This window comes from Schistocerca americana, chromosome 5, assembly GCF_021461395.2.
Source record: "Schistocerca americana isolate TAMUIC-IGC-003095 chromosome 5, iqSchAmer2.1, whole genome shotgun sequence".
Classification (NCBI taxonomy): Eukaryota; Metazoa; Arthropoda; class Insecta; order Orthoptera; family Acrididae; genus Schistocerca; species Schistocerca americana.
Genome location: NC_060123.1, coordinates 417,911,785 through 417,930,253, shown reverse-complemented (window position 1 = coordinate 417,930,253; position 18,469 = coordinate 417,911,785). Strand labels below are relative to the sequence as shown.

At 41.7% G+C, this 18,469-nt stretch overlaps 1 protein-coding gene across 2 annotated transcripts in view; it reads left to right on the top strand.

Annotated features, from left to right (window-relative positions):
• The window catches only part of LOC124615991 (tRNA selenocysteine 1-associated protein 1), a 59,739-nt gene that overhangs the window by 27,196 nt on the left and 14,074 nt on the right, over nt 1-18,469 (top strand). For both annotated transcript variants that reach the window (XM_047144200.1, XM_047144201.1), the window contains exon 5: nt 17,421-17,689. In XM_047144200.1, coding sequence (XP_047000156.1) covers nt 17,421-17,689 — 269 coding nt within the window. The remainder of the gene's footprint in view (nt 1-17,420; nt 17,690-18,469) is intronic.

Sequence of the window (18,469 nt, the reverse complement as noted above, 5' to 3'; positions counted from 1 at the left end):
CATGTTCCTTTCAGACTCCATGCACATCAATATCCATTTGGACCTATCCTGCACTGCCCACCAGCTCACCCATCCTCTTGAGTGGTCTGTTCTCTCTTGACTCATACTCAAGCAACCATTTCCCCGTGTGCTATCTGTTTGCTGACTACTACACCACCTATGTGCACACCCAAATGGCAGCTTACTAAGACCAACTGGAGGTTTTACTCCTCCCTGGTGACCTTCGATGAACAGCATTTCCCCATTTGTGATGACCAGGTAGAATATCTTACAAACATTATCCTCACTGCTGCAGAACGTTCCATTCCTTGCACTTCCTCTTTACCAAGCTGTCTCCTGGTCCCTTGGTTGACTGAGGCATGCCATGATGCAATTCGTGCGCGGAGATGTCCTCTCCATGTTTTTAACCATCATCCTATGATGGCAAACTGCCTTCATTATAAACAGTTGCTTGCACAGTGTTGTTGCGTTCTTCAGGATAGTGAAAAAGCTAACTGGATTTCACTCAGTAGTTATTTTATCATTTCCACTCCCTCTTCCATCATGTGGGCCAATCTCCGATGGCTCTCTGGGGCCGAGATCTGTTCCCCAGTTTTTGGTCTGACAGTAGCAGACGATGTCATCGTGGACCCTATTGCTATTCCAACACCTTGGGCTGCCATTTTGAGGAGATTTTGAGCTCCTCCCACTATCGCCCTGCGTTCCTCTGTCAGAAACAAGTGGAGGAGGCTCGGGCGATATCCTTCTCTTCTTAGAATCGTGAGTGCTACAATGCCGCCTTTACTATGGGGGAGCTAGCTCGTGCTCTCATTTCATCCTGATCCTCCACCCCAGGGCCAGGCGATGTTCACATTCAGATGTTGCAGCATCTTTCTCTTGCGGGCAAGCAGTTTCCGCTTCAAATGTATAATCGCAACTGGGCAGAGGCACATTTCCCAGTCACTGGCATGAAGCCATTGTCATACTCATACCTAAGTCCGGTAAGTACAAACACCTTCCTTCTAACTCTTGCCCCATTTCTCTCACCACCTGTGTTTTCAAGGTGATGGAACATATGATTCATGACTGGCTGATATAGTTTCTTGAGTCTCACAATTTAGTAACCACTGCACACACTTTATCCACCCATGTCATGAATAGTTTTCTGTGGAAATCCCAGACTGTGGCCGTGTTTTTCGATTTGGAGAAGGCCCATGAAACCTGCTGGAGGACTGGTGTCCCCCATACTCTCTACATGTGGGGCTTCCATAGCTCCTGCCCCATTTCCTTTGGGAATTTTTGAAGGACCAAGATTTCAAGTTAAGTATGGGTTCTGCTTTGTCAGACACCTTTATCCAGGAAAATGGTGTGCCTCAGGGTTCCGTCCTGAGTGTCGTCCTCTTTGCTATCACCATTAACCCTGTAATGGCCCATCTCCCCTCAGGCATCTCCTGCTTCCTTTTCATTGACAAATTTGCCATCGATTGCAGTTCCCCCTGGACCTGTCTCATTGAGCAGAGTCATCAGTGTTGCCTCGACTCTTGGAGTGTTGACATTGGCTTTTGTTTTTCCACTGGCAAAAACGTTTGTATGAATTTCTGGCGGTGCATTCGGTTTCTTCCACTGTCCTTACATCTTGGGCCTGTTGCTCTTCCGTTCAAAATTTCTGTGCCTCATGCTTCACAGGAAACTTTATTGACCCTCTCATGTATCTTACCTGGAAGGTCGCTGTATACAGTCACTCAGTCTTCTACGTGTCCTCAGTGGTACTTACTGGGGAGCAGATCAAACCTCCCTCCTCCATTTGTACTGGTCCCTTGTCCGCTCGAAACTAGCCTACAGGTGTTTCGTATGTGCATCTGCACGTCTGTCCCTCATATGCCGTCTCAGTACTATCCATCATCATGGCATCTGTTTGTCCACTAGCGCCTTTGACACTAACCTGGTTGAGAGTCTGTATGCAGAAGGTGCTGAACTACTACTGTCATGACTCTCCTCAGCAGGTATGCATGCCTCTTGTCTGCCATGCGTGGCCACCCATCCTGTGCTGCCTCCTTCGATGACTCCTTTGATCGCGTATACCTCCTGGAGTTTGCTTTTGGCTCTTGCTCTGGCAGCTTAACTTCACGCTCCCTGCAACTTTCCCAGTGAATGTATACCCTTCACCACCTTGTCTTTGTGTGGTGGTTTACGTTCACCTTGGCCTTCATTCACTTCGTAAGGACACTACTCCAGCCTCACTCAATTGCCTTCTGTTTTACGGCCTTTGAATGGAACTTCGCTGTAGCACCTTCGTGTGCACTTATGGCTCTCAGACTGAGCATGGTGTCTGGTGTTCCTTCATAATAGGCACCAACATTTTTTGGTATTGGTTTCCAAACACTGCTCAGTATTTACAGCAGAGCTCTTCGCCCTGTATCAGGCATGCAGTACATCTGCCTACACAGGCTTTTCAGTTGCATCATGTGCTTCGACTCTTTAAGTGCCCTTCAGAGCCAGTGTGTGCTGTACTCCATCCATCCCTTAGTGCAACAGGTCCAGGAAAGCTGTCACTTGCTCACTCTTGGTGGAGTCGCTGTGATGTTCATGCGGGTTCCTGGTCACACTGGTCTGATAGGAAATGAGGCTGCTGATGCTGCTGCCAAGGCTGCAGTCCTCATACCTCAGCCTGCTAACTTGTACATTCCCTCCGATGATCTCTGTGTTGCCATCTGTCAACAGGTGGTGTCACTTTGGCATCACCACTGGTCCTCCCTTCATGGGAACAACTTCTGGGTTATTAAGCCTCCCCCAATGGCTTGGACGACCTCCTCTCGGCCCTCTCGCTGTGAGGAGATCATTTTAGCTAGGTTGTGAATTGGGCACTGGCTTTTTAGCCATCGCCATTTGTCCAGTGGTGCTCCCCCACCACGTTGCACTCATGGCACTCAACCTGTCGGAATGCCCTTTTTTTTAACCACTTACATTCTTGTTTGTGTTTGCTGTCTTAGTTATCGGCAGTTTTAGCATCGACGCATGGATCGTTGATCACGTTTTACTTTTTATCCATTGTAGCAATACAGCGAAGGCCATTTAAGTTTTCATTCTGGACCTCCATATCTCTAAGACATACTTTGTAGACCTTTCTTTACACCCCTGTTTTTAGCTGTCTTCTCTTCTGTCGATGGTATTTGTTTTTAACTCCTCTCTTTGTCTTTGTGTTCTACAGTTCTGATGTGGGCTTGTATGACCCTAGTTTTTTTGCGCCCTAAAACAAAAAACAATGCACACTATCTGCAGTTATGGCTGTTACACTTATTTTTCTTGTTATGTATGTCTGGCTGTCTTTAAAGAAAGCTCATGTTCTGAAAGTTAAAGATTCATTGACTTCAGCTGGTTTTTGTTATTCTTAAGTGTTTCCTGAGCTGCTTGTTTTGAGGATTAGTTTGGTGATTTGTGTCTGTAGTTTCATTTTTAGTTTTTATGTTTGCAAAAGTCATCTTATCAAACGAAGCGAGGTAGTGCAGTGATTAGCACACTAGACTCACATTAAGGAGGATGACAGTTCAAACCCATTTTTGCCATCCTGATCGAGATTTCCATGATTTCCGTAAAATCTCTTCAGGCAAATGCTGAGATGGTTCCTTTGAAAGGGCATGGCCGGCTTCTTTCCCCATCCTTCCCAAATGTAATGGAACCATTAACCTTGCTGTTTTGTCCCCTCCCCTGAACCAACCAACCAACCAACCAACCAACCAACCATCTTACCAAGGACAGTAAGATAAATACAGTTAATATACATAATGATCAGCCCTTCACAAAACACTCCAGGCATTTCACCTACACTGATAATATAGCAGTGGTTGCCCAAGGGAAGATGTTTTAAGAGATGGAAGAAAAGTTGATTACATCATTGGATGTGCTTGGCCTTTACTACGAGTTCAATCAGCCAAAGCCAAATCCCAACAAGACACACCTAGTGAGACGGCACAGTGGGTAGCACAGTGTACTCACATTTGGGAGGCTGATGGTTCAAGCCCACATCAGGCCATCCATATTTAGGTTTTATGTGATTTCCATGAATCATTCCAGGCAAATGCCAGGATGGTTCCTTTGAAAGGGCACGACCAATTCCCTTCCCCATCCTTGACACAATCTGAGCTTGTGCTTCACCTCTGATGACCTCGATGTTGATGGCACTTAAACCCAGTCTTCCTTTCTTTCCAACAAGATTCAAGTGTGCGTATTTCACTGATGAAATATCGGAGTTCGGCACAGTTGGACGTCACATGACAAGGCAAATGAGTTCAGCATTGTTACATCTGTATATCGAGGTGCTAGTCTTGGACATACACTGTCTTTCAAGAAACATTTCCATAACAGAAGGCTGCAGGTCAGTGCAAGGAATAAGATTTTGAGGAAGCTAGCCCTCGCATCATGAAAACTTCTGCTCTTGCTTGGTATATGTCAGCTGCAGATTACACCTCACCTGTGGGGAGTGCAGCTGTTCACTTCACACAGGTTATCATTGCAGTCAGTCAGTCAGTCAGTCTGTCCGAATCTTGTCAGGATGTATGAAGTCATCTCAAGTTGACAAACTCTATCAAATTGTTGATATAGCTCCCTCCCCCCCTCCTCCTCCCACTGTCAGAAGGGATGTTGCTGCCAGTATGTAGAGGGTGAAGCAGATTAGTGATCCCCATCATTCACTGTATGCTCATCAAGCTGTAATCTGTTGGCTGATCTAAAAAGAGCTTCATCACTTGGACTCAGTCACTAAAGGGAGCAATGGCATGCAAGTACATCACCAGTTGGAATAGTAAACTGCTGTTGGGTATCCCACTGAAGGAAGAACTAGCCCCAGGAAACTATATGCCCTACCCTGTTTGGATATCAATCAGTCGCATTAGGATGGATGTCCCCTGTTGCAAGACCAACATGCAAAAATGGTGAGCATCCTTTCCATGTAATGGAGAGGTGTCTTGCGAGTGTGGAACAACACAAGGTCATTTGCTTATATCCCCACTTCTGGAACACCTTGCACCACACAGGACTTGACAGAGGCAAATAACAGGGCCATTGGAGTTGCTGCATTCTGGAAATGCTGACTAGACACGGGAATGAATGAATGACGATGTTTGCATTAGCACTGTTGTTGAGTAGACACATTCCCAGTAATAATACACAGTTTGTAGCATATAGTTGAAGTTTAGGAATTGAATCCTTCCCTTTAAAGCATCCTCCCCCCCTCTCGAAATGATAATTATCTACAAACTTCTGTTAATTCAGTAACACACTTTTGACTCTGCCACACACATCCATTTGTTTTATGTATCAACCTACCTATTTCCTTTTTGTGTCTAGCTGTTATTTTTAATTTAAGTACTCTGTAAATCCCTTGAAATTTTGTGTAAGCATTGAATGCCTATTTCATATGCAAATCCCATGTTCTGAATGTGTGTTGCTTGGTAAAATATAAATTTTTTAGTTTTTATTGAATTACTGTAATCAGAAAATTGTTTGTGAAAGTTCTGCCATTCTGCCTTGTGTAGAATGTTGTGCTGCCTATGCATGCTGTATGTTCATGCTTCTGAATATAGATTCTTTTTTTTTTCAGCTTATGATGCAGTGTATTATTCTGAGTAGTTGCTAATTTTATTCAGCAATGAATTAATTTATAATGTGTTATTAGTAATTTGCAATGTGGCATTATGTTTTTTATTTTATTTTCTTCACTTTTTAAAATTTTTTTCTGTGATTTGTGCAGAACATCCCTCCAGTACATAAAAAATGGACATAGATGTTTGCTACACAACTGAAAGCACCTAGTTTGATAACACTGAACATACTCACATGCATGGCTGTGGTGAAAGGTAGATGACATGTATTGGAAAATTAAAGAAACCCTTGGAGAAAAGAGAGGCTGCAGTATGAGCATCAAAAACTTGGCTGGCAAGCCAGTACTTACAAGGGAACCTCCCCATCACACACCCCTCAGATTTAGTTATAAGTTGTCACAGTGGATAGGCCTTGAAAAACTGAACACAGATCGATTGAGAAAACAGGAAGAAGTTGTGTGGAACTGTGAAAAAATAAGCAAAATATACAAACTGAGTAGTTCATGGCAAGATATGCAACATTAAGGACACTAACATCGTAGGAGCGCCGTGGTCTCGTGGTAACGTGAGCAACTGCGGAACGAAAGGTCCTTGGTTCAAATCTTCCATCGAGTGAAAGGTTTAATTTTTTATTTTAAGTTTATGTGACAAACTCTTATGTTTTCATCACTTTTTTGGGAGTGATTATCACATCCACAAGAAAACCTAAATCGGGCAAGGTAGAAGAATCTTTTTACCCATTCGCCAAGTGTACAAGTTAGGTGGGTCCACAACATATTCCTGTCATGTGACGCACATGCCGTCACCAGTGTCGTATAGAATATATCAGATGTGTTTTCCTGTGGAGGAATCGGTTGACCTATGACCTTGCGATCAAATGTTTTCGGTTCCCATTGGAGAGGCACGTCCTTTCGTCTACTAATCGCACGGTTTTGCGATGCGGTCGCAAAACACAGACACTAAACTTATTGTAGTGAACAGAGACATCAATGAACGAACGGACAGATAATAACTATGCAAAAATAAAGAAAGTAAAATTTTTACTCAAGGGAAGACTTGAACCAAGGACCTCTCGTTTTGCAGCTGCTCACGGTACCACGGGACCACGGCGCTCCTGAGCTCCCACTCTCCAAGATATTGTCTATGTGGCCCATGGACTACTCAGTTTGTATATTTTGCTTATTTTTTCACAGTTCCACACAACTTCTTCCTGTTTTCTCAATTGATCTGTGTTCAGTTTATCAAGGCCTATCCACTGTGCCAACTTATAACTAGATCTGAGGGGAGTGCGATGGGGAGGTTCCCTTGTTAGCAAAGAAAGGAAGTCTGAAAGATGGAAGGGCTGTGCAAGGGAAGTAAATTTAAAGATGATTTTACATAAAAGACCAAGCAGCAAGAAGAGTGGGTTTGGGGATGCGATACTGCGAGAATAATTTGACAGGATTTAAGCTGAAACAAGTCACTTGAAGTAGACTACATTTCTTTGGAATTCTTAAGATCTGTGGGAGAATCGACCACAAGAAAACTGTTCCACCCATTATGCAATTCATGTGAGGGAGACGAAATATCCTTAGACTTGAAGAAGAATGTACCAATCCCTACACCAGCGAAGGGAGATTCTGACAGGTGTATTACCAAACTACCAGTTCAGTAAATCATGATTACAAAATATTAACATGAATTATATGCAGAAGAATGGAATGACTGGTAAAGTCAACCTGGGGTGAGGCATGGGAAGGAGAAACCAATTTGGGTTATGGAGAAGTGTATAGTAGTACTTAACCCTGCGTCTTACCTTAGAAGATAGATTGAAGAAAGACAAATATGCATCTAAAAATTTGACACACTGTTGATTGGAATATGCTCTTCAAGATTCTGAATTAAGCGGGGGGGGGGGGGGGGGGGGGGGGGGGGGGGAGTGAGAGTTATTCTACAAATTACGATTGTAAGTGTTGAAGGACAAGAAATGGAGGTATTATTTGAGGAGAAAGTGAAGCAGGGTTGTGGCCTGTCTCCAGTGTTATTCAATCCATATACAAAGCAAGCAGAAAATGAAAGTATCTTCTGATAGTATGTGATTGACGTAGAACTTTATATGGAAGTGAAGCGTGGACGATAAATAATAGAACAAGATGAGAAAAAAAGCTTTTGAACTGTAATGTTGCAGAAGAGTACTGAAGATTGAGTAGTTTGAATAATGAATGAAGAGATACTGAATTGAATCAGGAAGAAAATAAAAGTAAGGCACAAGTAGACTAAAAGAATACTTTGGTTGACAGGATACATAATGAGGCATCAAGGAACAGTTCATTTTGTAGTGGAGAGAAAAGGAGAGTAGGCTAAAATTGCAGACAAAGATCAAAGCTTGGTTACAGCAAACAGCTTCATGTGAATGCAGTCTGCAGTTACAGAGAGGTGAAGAGACTTGCGTAGGGTAAACTAGTGCAGAGAGCTACATTAAATCACTCTTTGCAGTGAAAAAACCCACAACAGCAGCAAAAATGTGATGTTCAGTTCAGCAGCTTTTTTGTATGCAGGGTGATGTGGAGCACATCTTGATACACTTTTGTCTTTCCTTCTATTTTGCTAATTAAATATGAGTGATATAAAACTATCCTATCATTCTTGTGTTTCTCCTGTGGAGTCATAGACACTCTGTAATATTGCATAGTATTATAGATGAAAGTGAACATTAATGTCGTTGACATCATTGGCCTTACCGAGGTGGGGAAAAGTTCAACAAATTCAAAATTCTCATCTAGGAAATGAGTATATTTTGCAAATTACGTAGCTGATTTAATATGATTCATTAAAAGAACAACTTCATGTTAGACATGATTAAAACCAGTAAAGGTAACAGCAAAGTTGGGGAACACTTCTGGAACAGGAGTCAGTTCATGTAAGCACTGTAACCAGTCAAGAATTTACATAATAGTGTGCTGCAGATTTCCTCTGACTACTCTGAATAACATTGTGAATACCATTTGGGCAAAGAGAAGCCAGAAATGTAAGCCCTTATTCTCAAGAGGCAGTTGTTCAACAAATCAAATGCAGACCTTTAAAAAAATACATTAATCAAAAGAAATGTAAACAGTGGGACTGATCCACACATTTATCCAGTAGAAATAAGGTACATTTTATCACTTTCAACAAAAAGTCTCTCAGGAGATGTGTGTCCATCTTTTGCGCTGAATGGTGATACAGTTGCAATATAATTTTTACTTATCATCTTATTGGGTAACTTGGGATAGCCCCATCATCAAATCTCTGGTACAAAATTAACAACATAAGACGAGATATTTAAAGACACACTTTACGACAATGCAGTGAAGCTGACAAATGTACCCGTTAAACTCAGTACAAAACACCCTGTTGCCTCCTACTCCATTCCGAAACACTATCAGTGCCCACACTATTGCAAGCAGTTTGGCTGATACTTGGCATTAGTGACAATATACCTGAGACAACAAGCAAACTTTTGTATGATGACACTTATTAAAATAAGTATTATTTAACTGGTTTGGGAGTAAAGGAGACCACTCACAGCAGAAGCATTGAGACCTCAGCAGGCACACGTGAAAGGTAAAGAAAGAAAACTTTATAGCTTTCAGAGTCAATCCTTTGTCTAGCCAGATTACTCTCTCTCTCTCTCTCTCTCTCTCTCTCTCTCTCTCTCTCTCTATACCTCTACCTCCCTCCCCCCCCCCTCCCCCCCCTCCCCCCCCCCCCCCCCAGCCCTCTCTTCCTCTCTGTTTCTGTGCCCCTGCATTGTGGCGGCTGGAAACACGATGCTGTATTGCATTTTGGTATGTGGTATAGGGTGGGGTAGGGGTTGTGTTGGGTGGTTGGTAGGAGGAGAGGGAGGGAGGAGGTAGAAAGAGCGGTTGACGGGTGGGCAGCTAGCAGCTCAGAGGGAGCAGTAGGTTTGCTAACTAGTTAGGTGCTAGGCATGTGATGCACAGGTGCCAGAGATGGTGTGGTGCAGTTTACAATGAAGATGACATTGATTCAGAGGGGATGACAGGACAGAAGAAGGGGAACTGTTGGGTGGGGGATGTGGGGACTGTGGGGTATTGGTAATTGTGGCCAGGATGGTTATGAGAGTGAAGGATGTGTCGCAAGGATAATTCCCATCTGCGTAGTTCAGAAATACTGGTGGTTGGGGGAACGATTCAGATGGCCCAGGTTGTGAAGTGGTCGTTGAAATTGAGCATGTTGTGCTCAGCTGCGTGTTCTGCATCTGGGTGGTTAACTTCATTCTTTGTCATGGTTTTGGAAGTGATCATTCCTTATGGTGGACAGCTAATTATTGTCATACTGATATAAAAAGCTGTGCAGTGAATACAGTTGAGTTGTTCTGTGAGGGCTGTTCAAAAAGTACCAATCTATCCTTACTGAGGTACAATTGTTTGACACAAGTCACCTTCCGAGCAGTCATCTTCAGCTTCTACACACCCCTCACAACGTTGCTGTCACTGCTGGAAATAGGACTGTTGATACTTTTAAAAATATCAGGAATCCAATACATTGATATTTAAAAAATATCATTATTGGCTCTCAAAAACCAGAAAAAAATCAATATATTGACTGAAAAAGTATCTGTTTACCTGCCCGTAAAAATATCTGCTGCACATTGTAAATGTAATGCCAATTTTAGATTTGTATATTTAAGTATTGATTTATTATTAGACATTTTGAACATCATCATGCTAGCAGGCTGCCTATCCCCTTTGGAGCAAGAATTGAAGGGAAAATGATGCATGTTCACGCTTAGACTGACCTCTGTTAACAACTCTGTTATGCGTGAAGATTGTGTAAATGTCACCAGAGTCCTTAAATGGTCAGTAACAACCCACGGTCTAGGGGTAGCGTCTTTGATTCATAATCAAAAACGTCTTCGGTCCCGGGTTCGATCCCCGCCACTGCCTAAATTTTGATAAATAATCAGCATTGGCGGCCGAAGACTTCCGGCATAAGAAGTCAGCCTCATTCTGCCAACGGTCTTGTCAAAGAGGGCGGAGGAGCGTATAGAGTTTCAGGGCACTCTCTTGTCCTAGGGGTGGGAAATTGCCCCTAAAGGCGGAAGAATCAGCAATGATCAATGACATGAGGATGCAGAAGGCAATGGAAACCACTGCATTAAAGACACGTAACGTGTATCCACAGGACATGTGGCCTGTATTTGAAGAAGTGTCATGATGATCTCTCCATTGGCAAAAGATTCCAGAATAGTCCCCCATTCGGATCTCCGGGAGGGGACTGCCAAGGGGGAGGTTACCATGAGAAAAAGATTGAATAATCAACAAAAGGATAACGTTCTACGAGTCGGGGCGTGGAATGTCAGAAGCTTGAATGTGGTAGGGAAACTAGAAAATCTGAAAAGGGAAATGCAAAGGCTCAATCTAGATATAGTAGGGGTCAGTGAAGTGAAGTGGAAGGAAGACAAGGATTTCTGGTCAGATGAGTATCGGGTAATATCAGCAGCAGCAGAAAATGGTATAACAGGTGTAGGATTCATTATGAATAGGAAGGTCGGGCAGAGGGTGTGTTACTGTGAACAGTTCAGTGACCGGGTTGTTCTAATCAGAATCGACAGCAGACCAACACCGACAACAATAGTTCAGGTATACATGCCGACGTCGCAAGCTGAAGATGAACAGATAGAGAAAGTGTGTGAGGATATTGAAAGGGTAATGCAGCACGTAAAGGGGGACGAAAATCTAATAGTCATGGGCAACTGGAATGCAGTTGTAGGGGAAGGAGTAGAAGAAAAGGTTACAGGAGAATATGGGCTTGGGACAAGGAATGAAAGAGGAGAAAGACTAATTGAGTTCTGTAACAAGTTTCAGCTAGTAATAGCGAATACCCTGTTCGAGAATCACAAAAGGAGGAGGTATACTTGGAAAAGGCCGGGAGATACGGGAAGATTTCAATTAGATTACATCATGGTCAGACAGAGATTCCGAAATCAGATACTGGATTGTAAGGCGTACCCAGGAGCAGATATAGACTCAGATCACAATATAGTAGTGATGAAGAGTAGGCTGAAGTTCCTGACATTAGTCAGGAAGAATCAATATGCAAAGAAGTGGGATACGGAAGTACTAAGGAATGACGAGATACGTTTGAAGTTCTGTAGCGCTATAGATACAGCAATAAGGAATAGCCCAGTAGGCAGTACAGTTGAAGAGGAATGGACATCTCTAAAAAGGGCCATCACAGAAGTTGGGAAGGAAAACATAGGTACAAAGAAGGTAGCTGCGAAGAAACCGTGGGTAACAGAAGAAATACTTCAGTTGATTGATGAAAGGAGGAAGTACAAACATGTTCCGGGAAAATCAGGAATACAGAAATACAACTCGCTGAGGAATGAAATAAATAGGAAGTGCAGGGAAGCTAAGACGAAATGGCTGCAGGAAAAATGTGAAGACATCGAAAAAGATATGATTGTCGGAAGGACAGACTCAGCATACAGGAAAGTCAAAACAACCTTTGGTGACATTAAAAGCAACGGTGGTAACATTAAGAGTGCAACGGGAATTCCACTGTTAAATGCAGAGGAGAGAGCAGATAGGTGGAAAGAATACATTGAAAGCCTCTATGAGGGTGAAGATTTGTCTGATGTGATAGAAGAAGAAACAGGAGTCGATTTAGAAGAGATAGGGGATCCAGTATTAGAATCGGAATTTAAAAGAGCTTTGGAGGACTTACGGTCAAATGAGGCAGAAGGGATAGATAACATTCCATCAGAATTTCTAAAATCATTGGGGGAAGTGGCAACAAAACGCCTATTCACGTTGGTGTGTAGAATATATGAGTCTGGCGATATACCATCTGACTTTCGGAAAAGCATCATCCACACAATTCCGAAGACGGCAAGAGCTGACAAGTACGAGAATTATCGCACAATCAGCTTAACAGCTCATGCATCGAAGCTGCTTACAAGAATAATATACAGAAGAAAAGAAAATTGAGAATGCGCTAGGTGACAATCAGTTTGGCTTTAGGAAAAGTAAAGGGACGAGAGAGGCAATTCTGACATTACGGCTAATAATGGAAGCAAGGCTAAAGAAAAATCAAGACACTTTCATAGGATTTCTCGACCTGCAAAAAGCGTTCGACAATATAAAATGGTGCAAGCTGTTCGAGATTCTGAAAAAAGTAGGGATAAGCTATAGGGAGAGATGGGTCATATAAAATATGTACAACAACCAAGAGGGAATAATAAGAGTGGACGATCAAGAACCAAGTGCTCGTATTAAGAAGGGTGTAAGACAAGGCTGTAGCCTTTCGCCCCTACTCTTCAATCTGTACATCGAGGAAGCAATGATGGAAATAAATGAAAGGTTCAGGAGTGGAATTAAAATACAAGGTGAAAGGATATCAATGATACGATTCGCTGATGACATTGCTATCCTGAGTGAAAGTGAAGAAGAATTAACAGTCTAATGAGTACACAGTATGGTTTGAGAGTAAATCGGAGAAAGACGAAGGTAATGAGAAGTAGTAGAAATGAGAACAGCGACAAACTTAACATCAGGATTGATGGTCACGAAGTCAATGAAGTTAAGGAATTCTGCTACCTAGGCAGTAAAATAACCAATGACGGATGGAGCAAGGAGGACATCAAAAGCAGACTCGCTATGGCAAAAAAGGCATTTCTTGCTAAGAGAAGTCTACTAATATCAAATACCGGCATTAATTTGAGGAAGAAATTTTTGAGGATGTACGTCTGGAGCGCAGCATTGTATGGTAGTGAAACATGGACTGTGGGAAAACCGGAACAGAAGAGAATCGAAGCATTTGAGATGTGGTGCTATAGACGAATGTTGAAAATTAGGTGGACTGATAAGGTAAGGAATGAGAAGGCTCTACGCAGAATTGGAGAGGAAAGGAATATGTGGAAAACACTGATAAGGAGAAGGGACAGGATGATAGGACATCTGCTAAGACATGAGGGAATGACTTCCATGGTACTAGAGGGAGCTGTAGAGGGCAAAAACTGTAGAGGAAGACAGAGGTTGGAATACGTCAAGCAATTAATTGAGGATGTAGGTTGCAACTGCTACTCTGAGATGAAGAGGTTAGCACAGGAAAGGAATTCGTGGCGGACTGCATCAAACCAGTCAGTAGACTGATGACAAAAAAAAAAAAAAAACCTCATTTGTGGATATTGAGGGTCGAGCAGAATGTACTTCCCTCTTTATTAATGAGTGGCCATCTTTGAAGTGGTTTTACAAGTCCTTTATCTGTATGGTACCCATTGCTTCGTCCCCAAACACTTGTCAAATGTTGTGGATTGCTTCAGTCTGAGTATCGCCAAGTTTAAAACAAAATTTGATGCAATAACATTGTTCCTTTTTTTCCCCACAACATAAAATTCAGTGATTACCACTTACACATGATCAGTTGTCCATGGCTAGCCAGTGACTGGTTGTTTCCACACTCATGAAAAGAATCGGGTATGTGCACCACATATGCCCCCAAACACAAAGTATGCACGCACACTGATACCATTGTTTATTTCAGCAATAAAAAATAAGTCTGGTACTTTATTAACAGACCTTATCTGACAAGGCTGCTTTCACAAGTGGCCCTGCCTCTGACAAGGTAGGATAAGCGTGTGACAGGACTGGAATAGAAAGTGCTGGGTGGCTGGACTGTCCAGATCTTGCACATGAGTCTTTCACAGAGATAAGATCCCTGTGGCAAGGGGTTGGGAGCGGGAGTGGCCAAGGATGGACCAGGATGGTTGTGTAGGTTGGGTGGGTGAAGGGAACCCACTTTAGGATGGGTGGAGAGGATATTCCATTGCCCTCACAATCTACACAACATCCTGGTCCAATCCTGTGTCACTCCAAACCCACTGTCACATGAATCTATTCTATGGAAGATTCAGATGCAAGATCTGGCCAATCTACCCACCCAGCACTTCCTGCTCCAGTCCTGTCACAGGCTTATCCTACCCTGTAAAAGGTAGGGCCACCTGTGAAAGCAGCCATGCCGTACACCAACTCAGCTGTAATCACTAAACAGATTTTTGTGTAGGTATGACAACCAACCAGCTGTCCACCAGAGTGATTGGCTACTGCCAAACTGTGGCAAAGAACAGAGTTGACCACCCGGTGACACAGCATGTAGCTGAGCATAATGTACTCGATTTCAATGAATGCTGTACAACTGGATCATCTGAATCCTTTCCTCCACCACCACCACCACCACCACCACCACCACCGCCGCTGCCACCAGCTTTTCTGAACTATACAGATGAGAGTTACCCTTGCAACACATCCTTTCCAGTCGTAACCATCCTGGTGTCAATGTTCATTAACCTATTGTCCCCACACCCTCTGCCCCACAGTCCCTTCTTCCTCTGTCCTGTCATTCCCTCCCAGTCCACATCACCTTCATTGTGCACTGCACCACACCAGCCTTGGAATCGTGCAGTTTGGGCCAAGCGCATGCATCTGCTGTCCTCCTCTCATGCATTCATAGCAAACAAAGCCGCTGTCTCCTTCTGAGCCACCCCGACACAATTCCCACCCACCCTAGTCCACATGCAGGAATGCAATCCTGGTATTGTAGGTTCAGTTGGCACAATGTAAGGGTACAGATGGCAGTGTGTGTGTGTGTGTGTGTGTGTGTGTGTGTGTGTGTGTGTGTGTGAGAGAGAGAGAGTGAAAAAGGGGGGGGGGGGGTGTACCTGTTGACTACTGAAGACTTCTGCTATTCGGTGAGTGGTCTCCGTACTCCTAAATTATTTACATTCTGCCAGAACGTTCTTACTATATTTTCCAGTCTACTATATTATGAATGTGGGAAGTAACACTAATTGAAATAGCTCAGTAAATAAAGTTCAGCCAAAACATTTTAAAACTAATGTTACTTGACACATTGAAATTTCAAATAGCTCAGTAAACGTAAACCTTAACAATATGGAAGGAAGGATCATGGACACTTTCTATATTTACAAGGAACCACTGTTAGTTATGGTCTAGTAATGGGTAATTCTTGTAACATTGAGATCAGCCATTACAATTGCACAGTAAAAATTGTCAGTAATTACAGTTACAAATTTCTCCCGACAAGACCATAGGTAGAATGCTTTAAGCTGCTGGATTTAAACCTAGAGTAGAGTACCTATATGCTATTGTTCAATATGTCTTGATTTCAACCAACTGTTTAAAACTGTAATACATGACAGTCAAAATTTCAACAACCTATTAAAAACAGTAGTTGCTGACATTTAAAACAAGAAAAAGATGAAAACAGAAATTTAAAAAAATAAAATAGGAAGGAAGCTAGGTCAAATTGTTTTTAACATTTTTTTTACTGTCACATACTATTTATTGTACACGTGTGGCATCCTATTGGTTAATGTAAATGCAGTGACTGACTTTTGATGTTTTTGTGGTATAATGCAATGACTGACGACCATGGTGTTAAGAATGTAAATTCTTACTAACCATAAGTTTCTATTGTTTCTTTTATTGCGATAAATGCCCTTTCTCTCTTCCTTTCCACATTTTTAAAAGTTTTATTTTTGATCTCTTGTTATTTTGACTGCTGTATGGAATATTGTTTTCATCAGGTGTGTTGAAATTTTGTCTGTTATGTACTATTGTTGAAAAAACAGTTTAATCGTGTGTACTACATTTTTTAAATAATTGGTTGAAATTGACATTTTGAACAGGCTCATATAGGCACTGTACTTCTAGGTTTAATACCAGCAGCTGAATGAACGGCAGCTGTGGCCTTGATGGTAGGAATTTGTAACGGCAATTAAAGACAATTTTTACAGTTTAGTTGCAGTGACTGATCTTGGTATTATAAGCATTACATAGTAGTGTTTTCTTCTAATTGTAATAAGTGTTCCTGCTCCATTCGTTCTGTATTTTTACAGTTCGTATTTATTGAGCTATTTGTAATTGTGATCTACCATGTAACAGTGCTTTCAAAACATGGAGCTGAAATTTATGTACTGAGCTAATCTTCATTTCCTATGCCAACATCAAGCAACATGGAATGTCACAGCTGTGAATTTAGTACAGTGTGATTCTTTTCTTAACAAAAATTATATATGTATGTCATTTAAATAATACTTGTTTCAATAAGCATTGTCATTTAACAATTTGCGTGTTGTTGTAGATATGTGTCACTAGTACCACTTACTGGCTGAATTGTTTACTTCCTTGTGCCATATTGAGCTGCTAGGGTACTGGTGACATTTCGGAGTGGAGTAAAAGGTGACGAGTATTTTGTATTGACTTTTATGGGTATGTTTGTCAACTTCATTGCATTTTTTAATGTGTGTCTTTAAATAGGTTGTCTTATATTGCATATTTTGTGGCACAGACCTGATGATGGGGTTATGAAACTCTGGCAATTTTTGTTGATGTGAAAAATGTCAAGCTGCACCATGGTTTGGACTCTGCTTTAAACTGTAGGACTTGCTGTAACTGGCTGAGTAAGTCAGTTCAGTTCAAAGATAGGAAGGAAGGCAGTGGCACACCAGCTCCAATAGGATCATGCCTAGTAAAGCACTGTGATGTTCAAAACAGTTTTCAGATTGATGACTACCTTTTTTTACCCCATTTAGTACTGTCCCATTGATTGATGAATGAGAGTTGTCTGGACTCAACACGTGATACCATTGGAATGAGCCTCATATTTCAACCCCAAATTTTTTGTCCTGGTGAATACATTCCTTTTCAGTGTTGGTAACAAACTTTTTTATTTCAGTGCTTTTATAGTTGATGGCTGCTTGGCAGTTCTTCATCAAGAAATTTAATATGTGTACTCAAGTCAGGTAACTTACTATTTGTTGCTCACATTTCTCCTCAGCACTGACACCAGTACCTTCACGACAACTACTACAGCAGCAACAAGTGGGGGTTACAGCTCCAGTTCAGATTACAGTCAGTACTATGACCCATCATATTGGCAGAATTATTCTGCATGGCAAGGATATTATGACACAAGTACTGATCCAGCAGCTACTGCATCAGCACATGCGCAAGCCTCCCATGATTACTATCAGAGTATGAGTGCGTACTCCAGTGCACCGGTAGTGGAAGATACTACTAACCATGAGGATGACCTTGAGCTTATTGGTAGGTAGACTGGAGATTTAGTAGCACAAAATGAAGTGCTATAACCAGTTTGTTTAGTTGATAACAACTGTTTCAGGTGTGTGGTTATAATATGATAGTTCTTTTAGCTTTTACAGTTTTATAAATTAGACAAAAATCTTTTAATTTTGGCTTATTTTAAAATAATATGCAGTGTTTTCCATTCACATACTGTTGCTATAATCATTTCTAAAGTTAATAGTGTACATATGGCTTCAATGTTAATATTATTATTTCTCTGTGCACTTGCTCCATATTCCAGTCCTTTTATAGATTTGCTGAACATGCTCTACATTTGGATTATGCATTCAGTAGATTAATCATGACTAGATAATTTCCATATGATAACAGATGTTGACAGATGCGTATGCTTAACTGGATTTAGCTTTCATTCAAGACACTATGATGTCTTTCTTATTGTGTCAGAGGCACACATTTTTTAAACAAAAAAATGCCAGGCATATTACACCACTTTTTATGCCTATACAGTGAAGTTCTTTAAAGTTGTGATAGAAAAGCGTTTTATGATAGCGACTTGTTATTAGGGAAAATTTGTCTCTGAAAAATGGATATGTATTTGTGGGGAGAAAAAAGAGTCGGTTATTTGCCCCCCTCCCCCCTCCGAGCAACACAAGCTAAGAAAGACCAAGCTTCAGTGTTAGTTTTTCATATGAGGTTGAGTCAAATGAAAACCTTAAATACTTTTTAAATATTATTTATTGTGCAGCAGTGGTACGAAGCTGTATCACTTTTCAACATAAT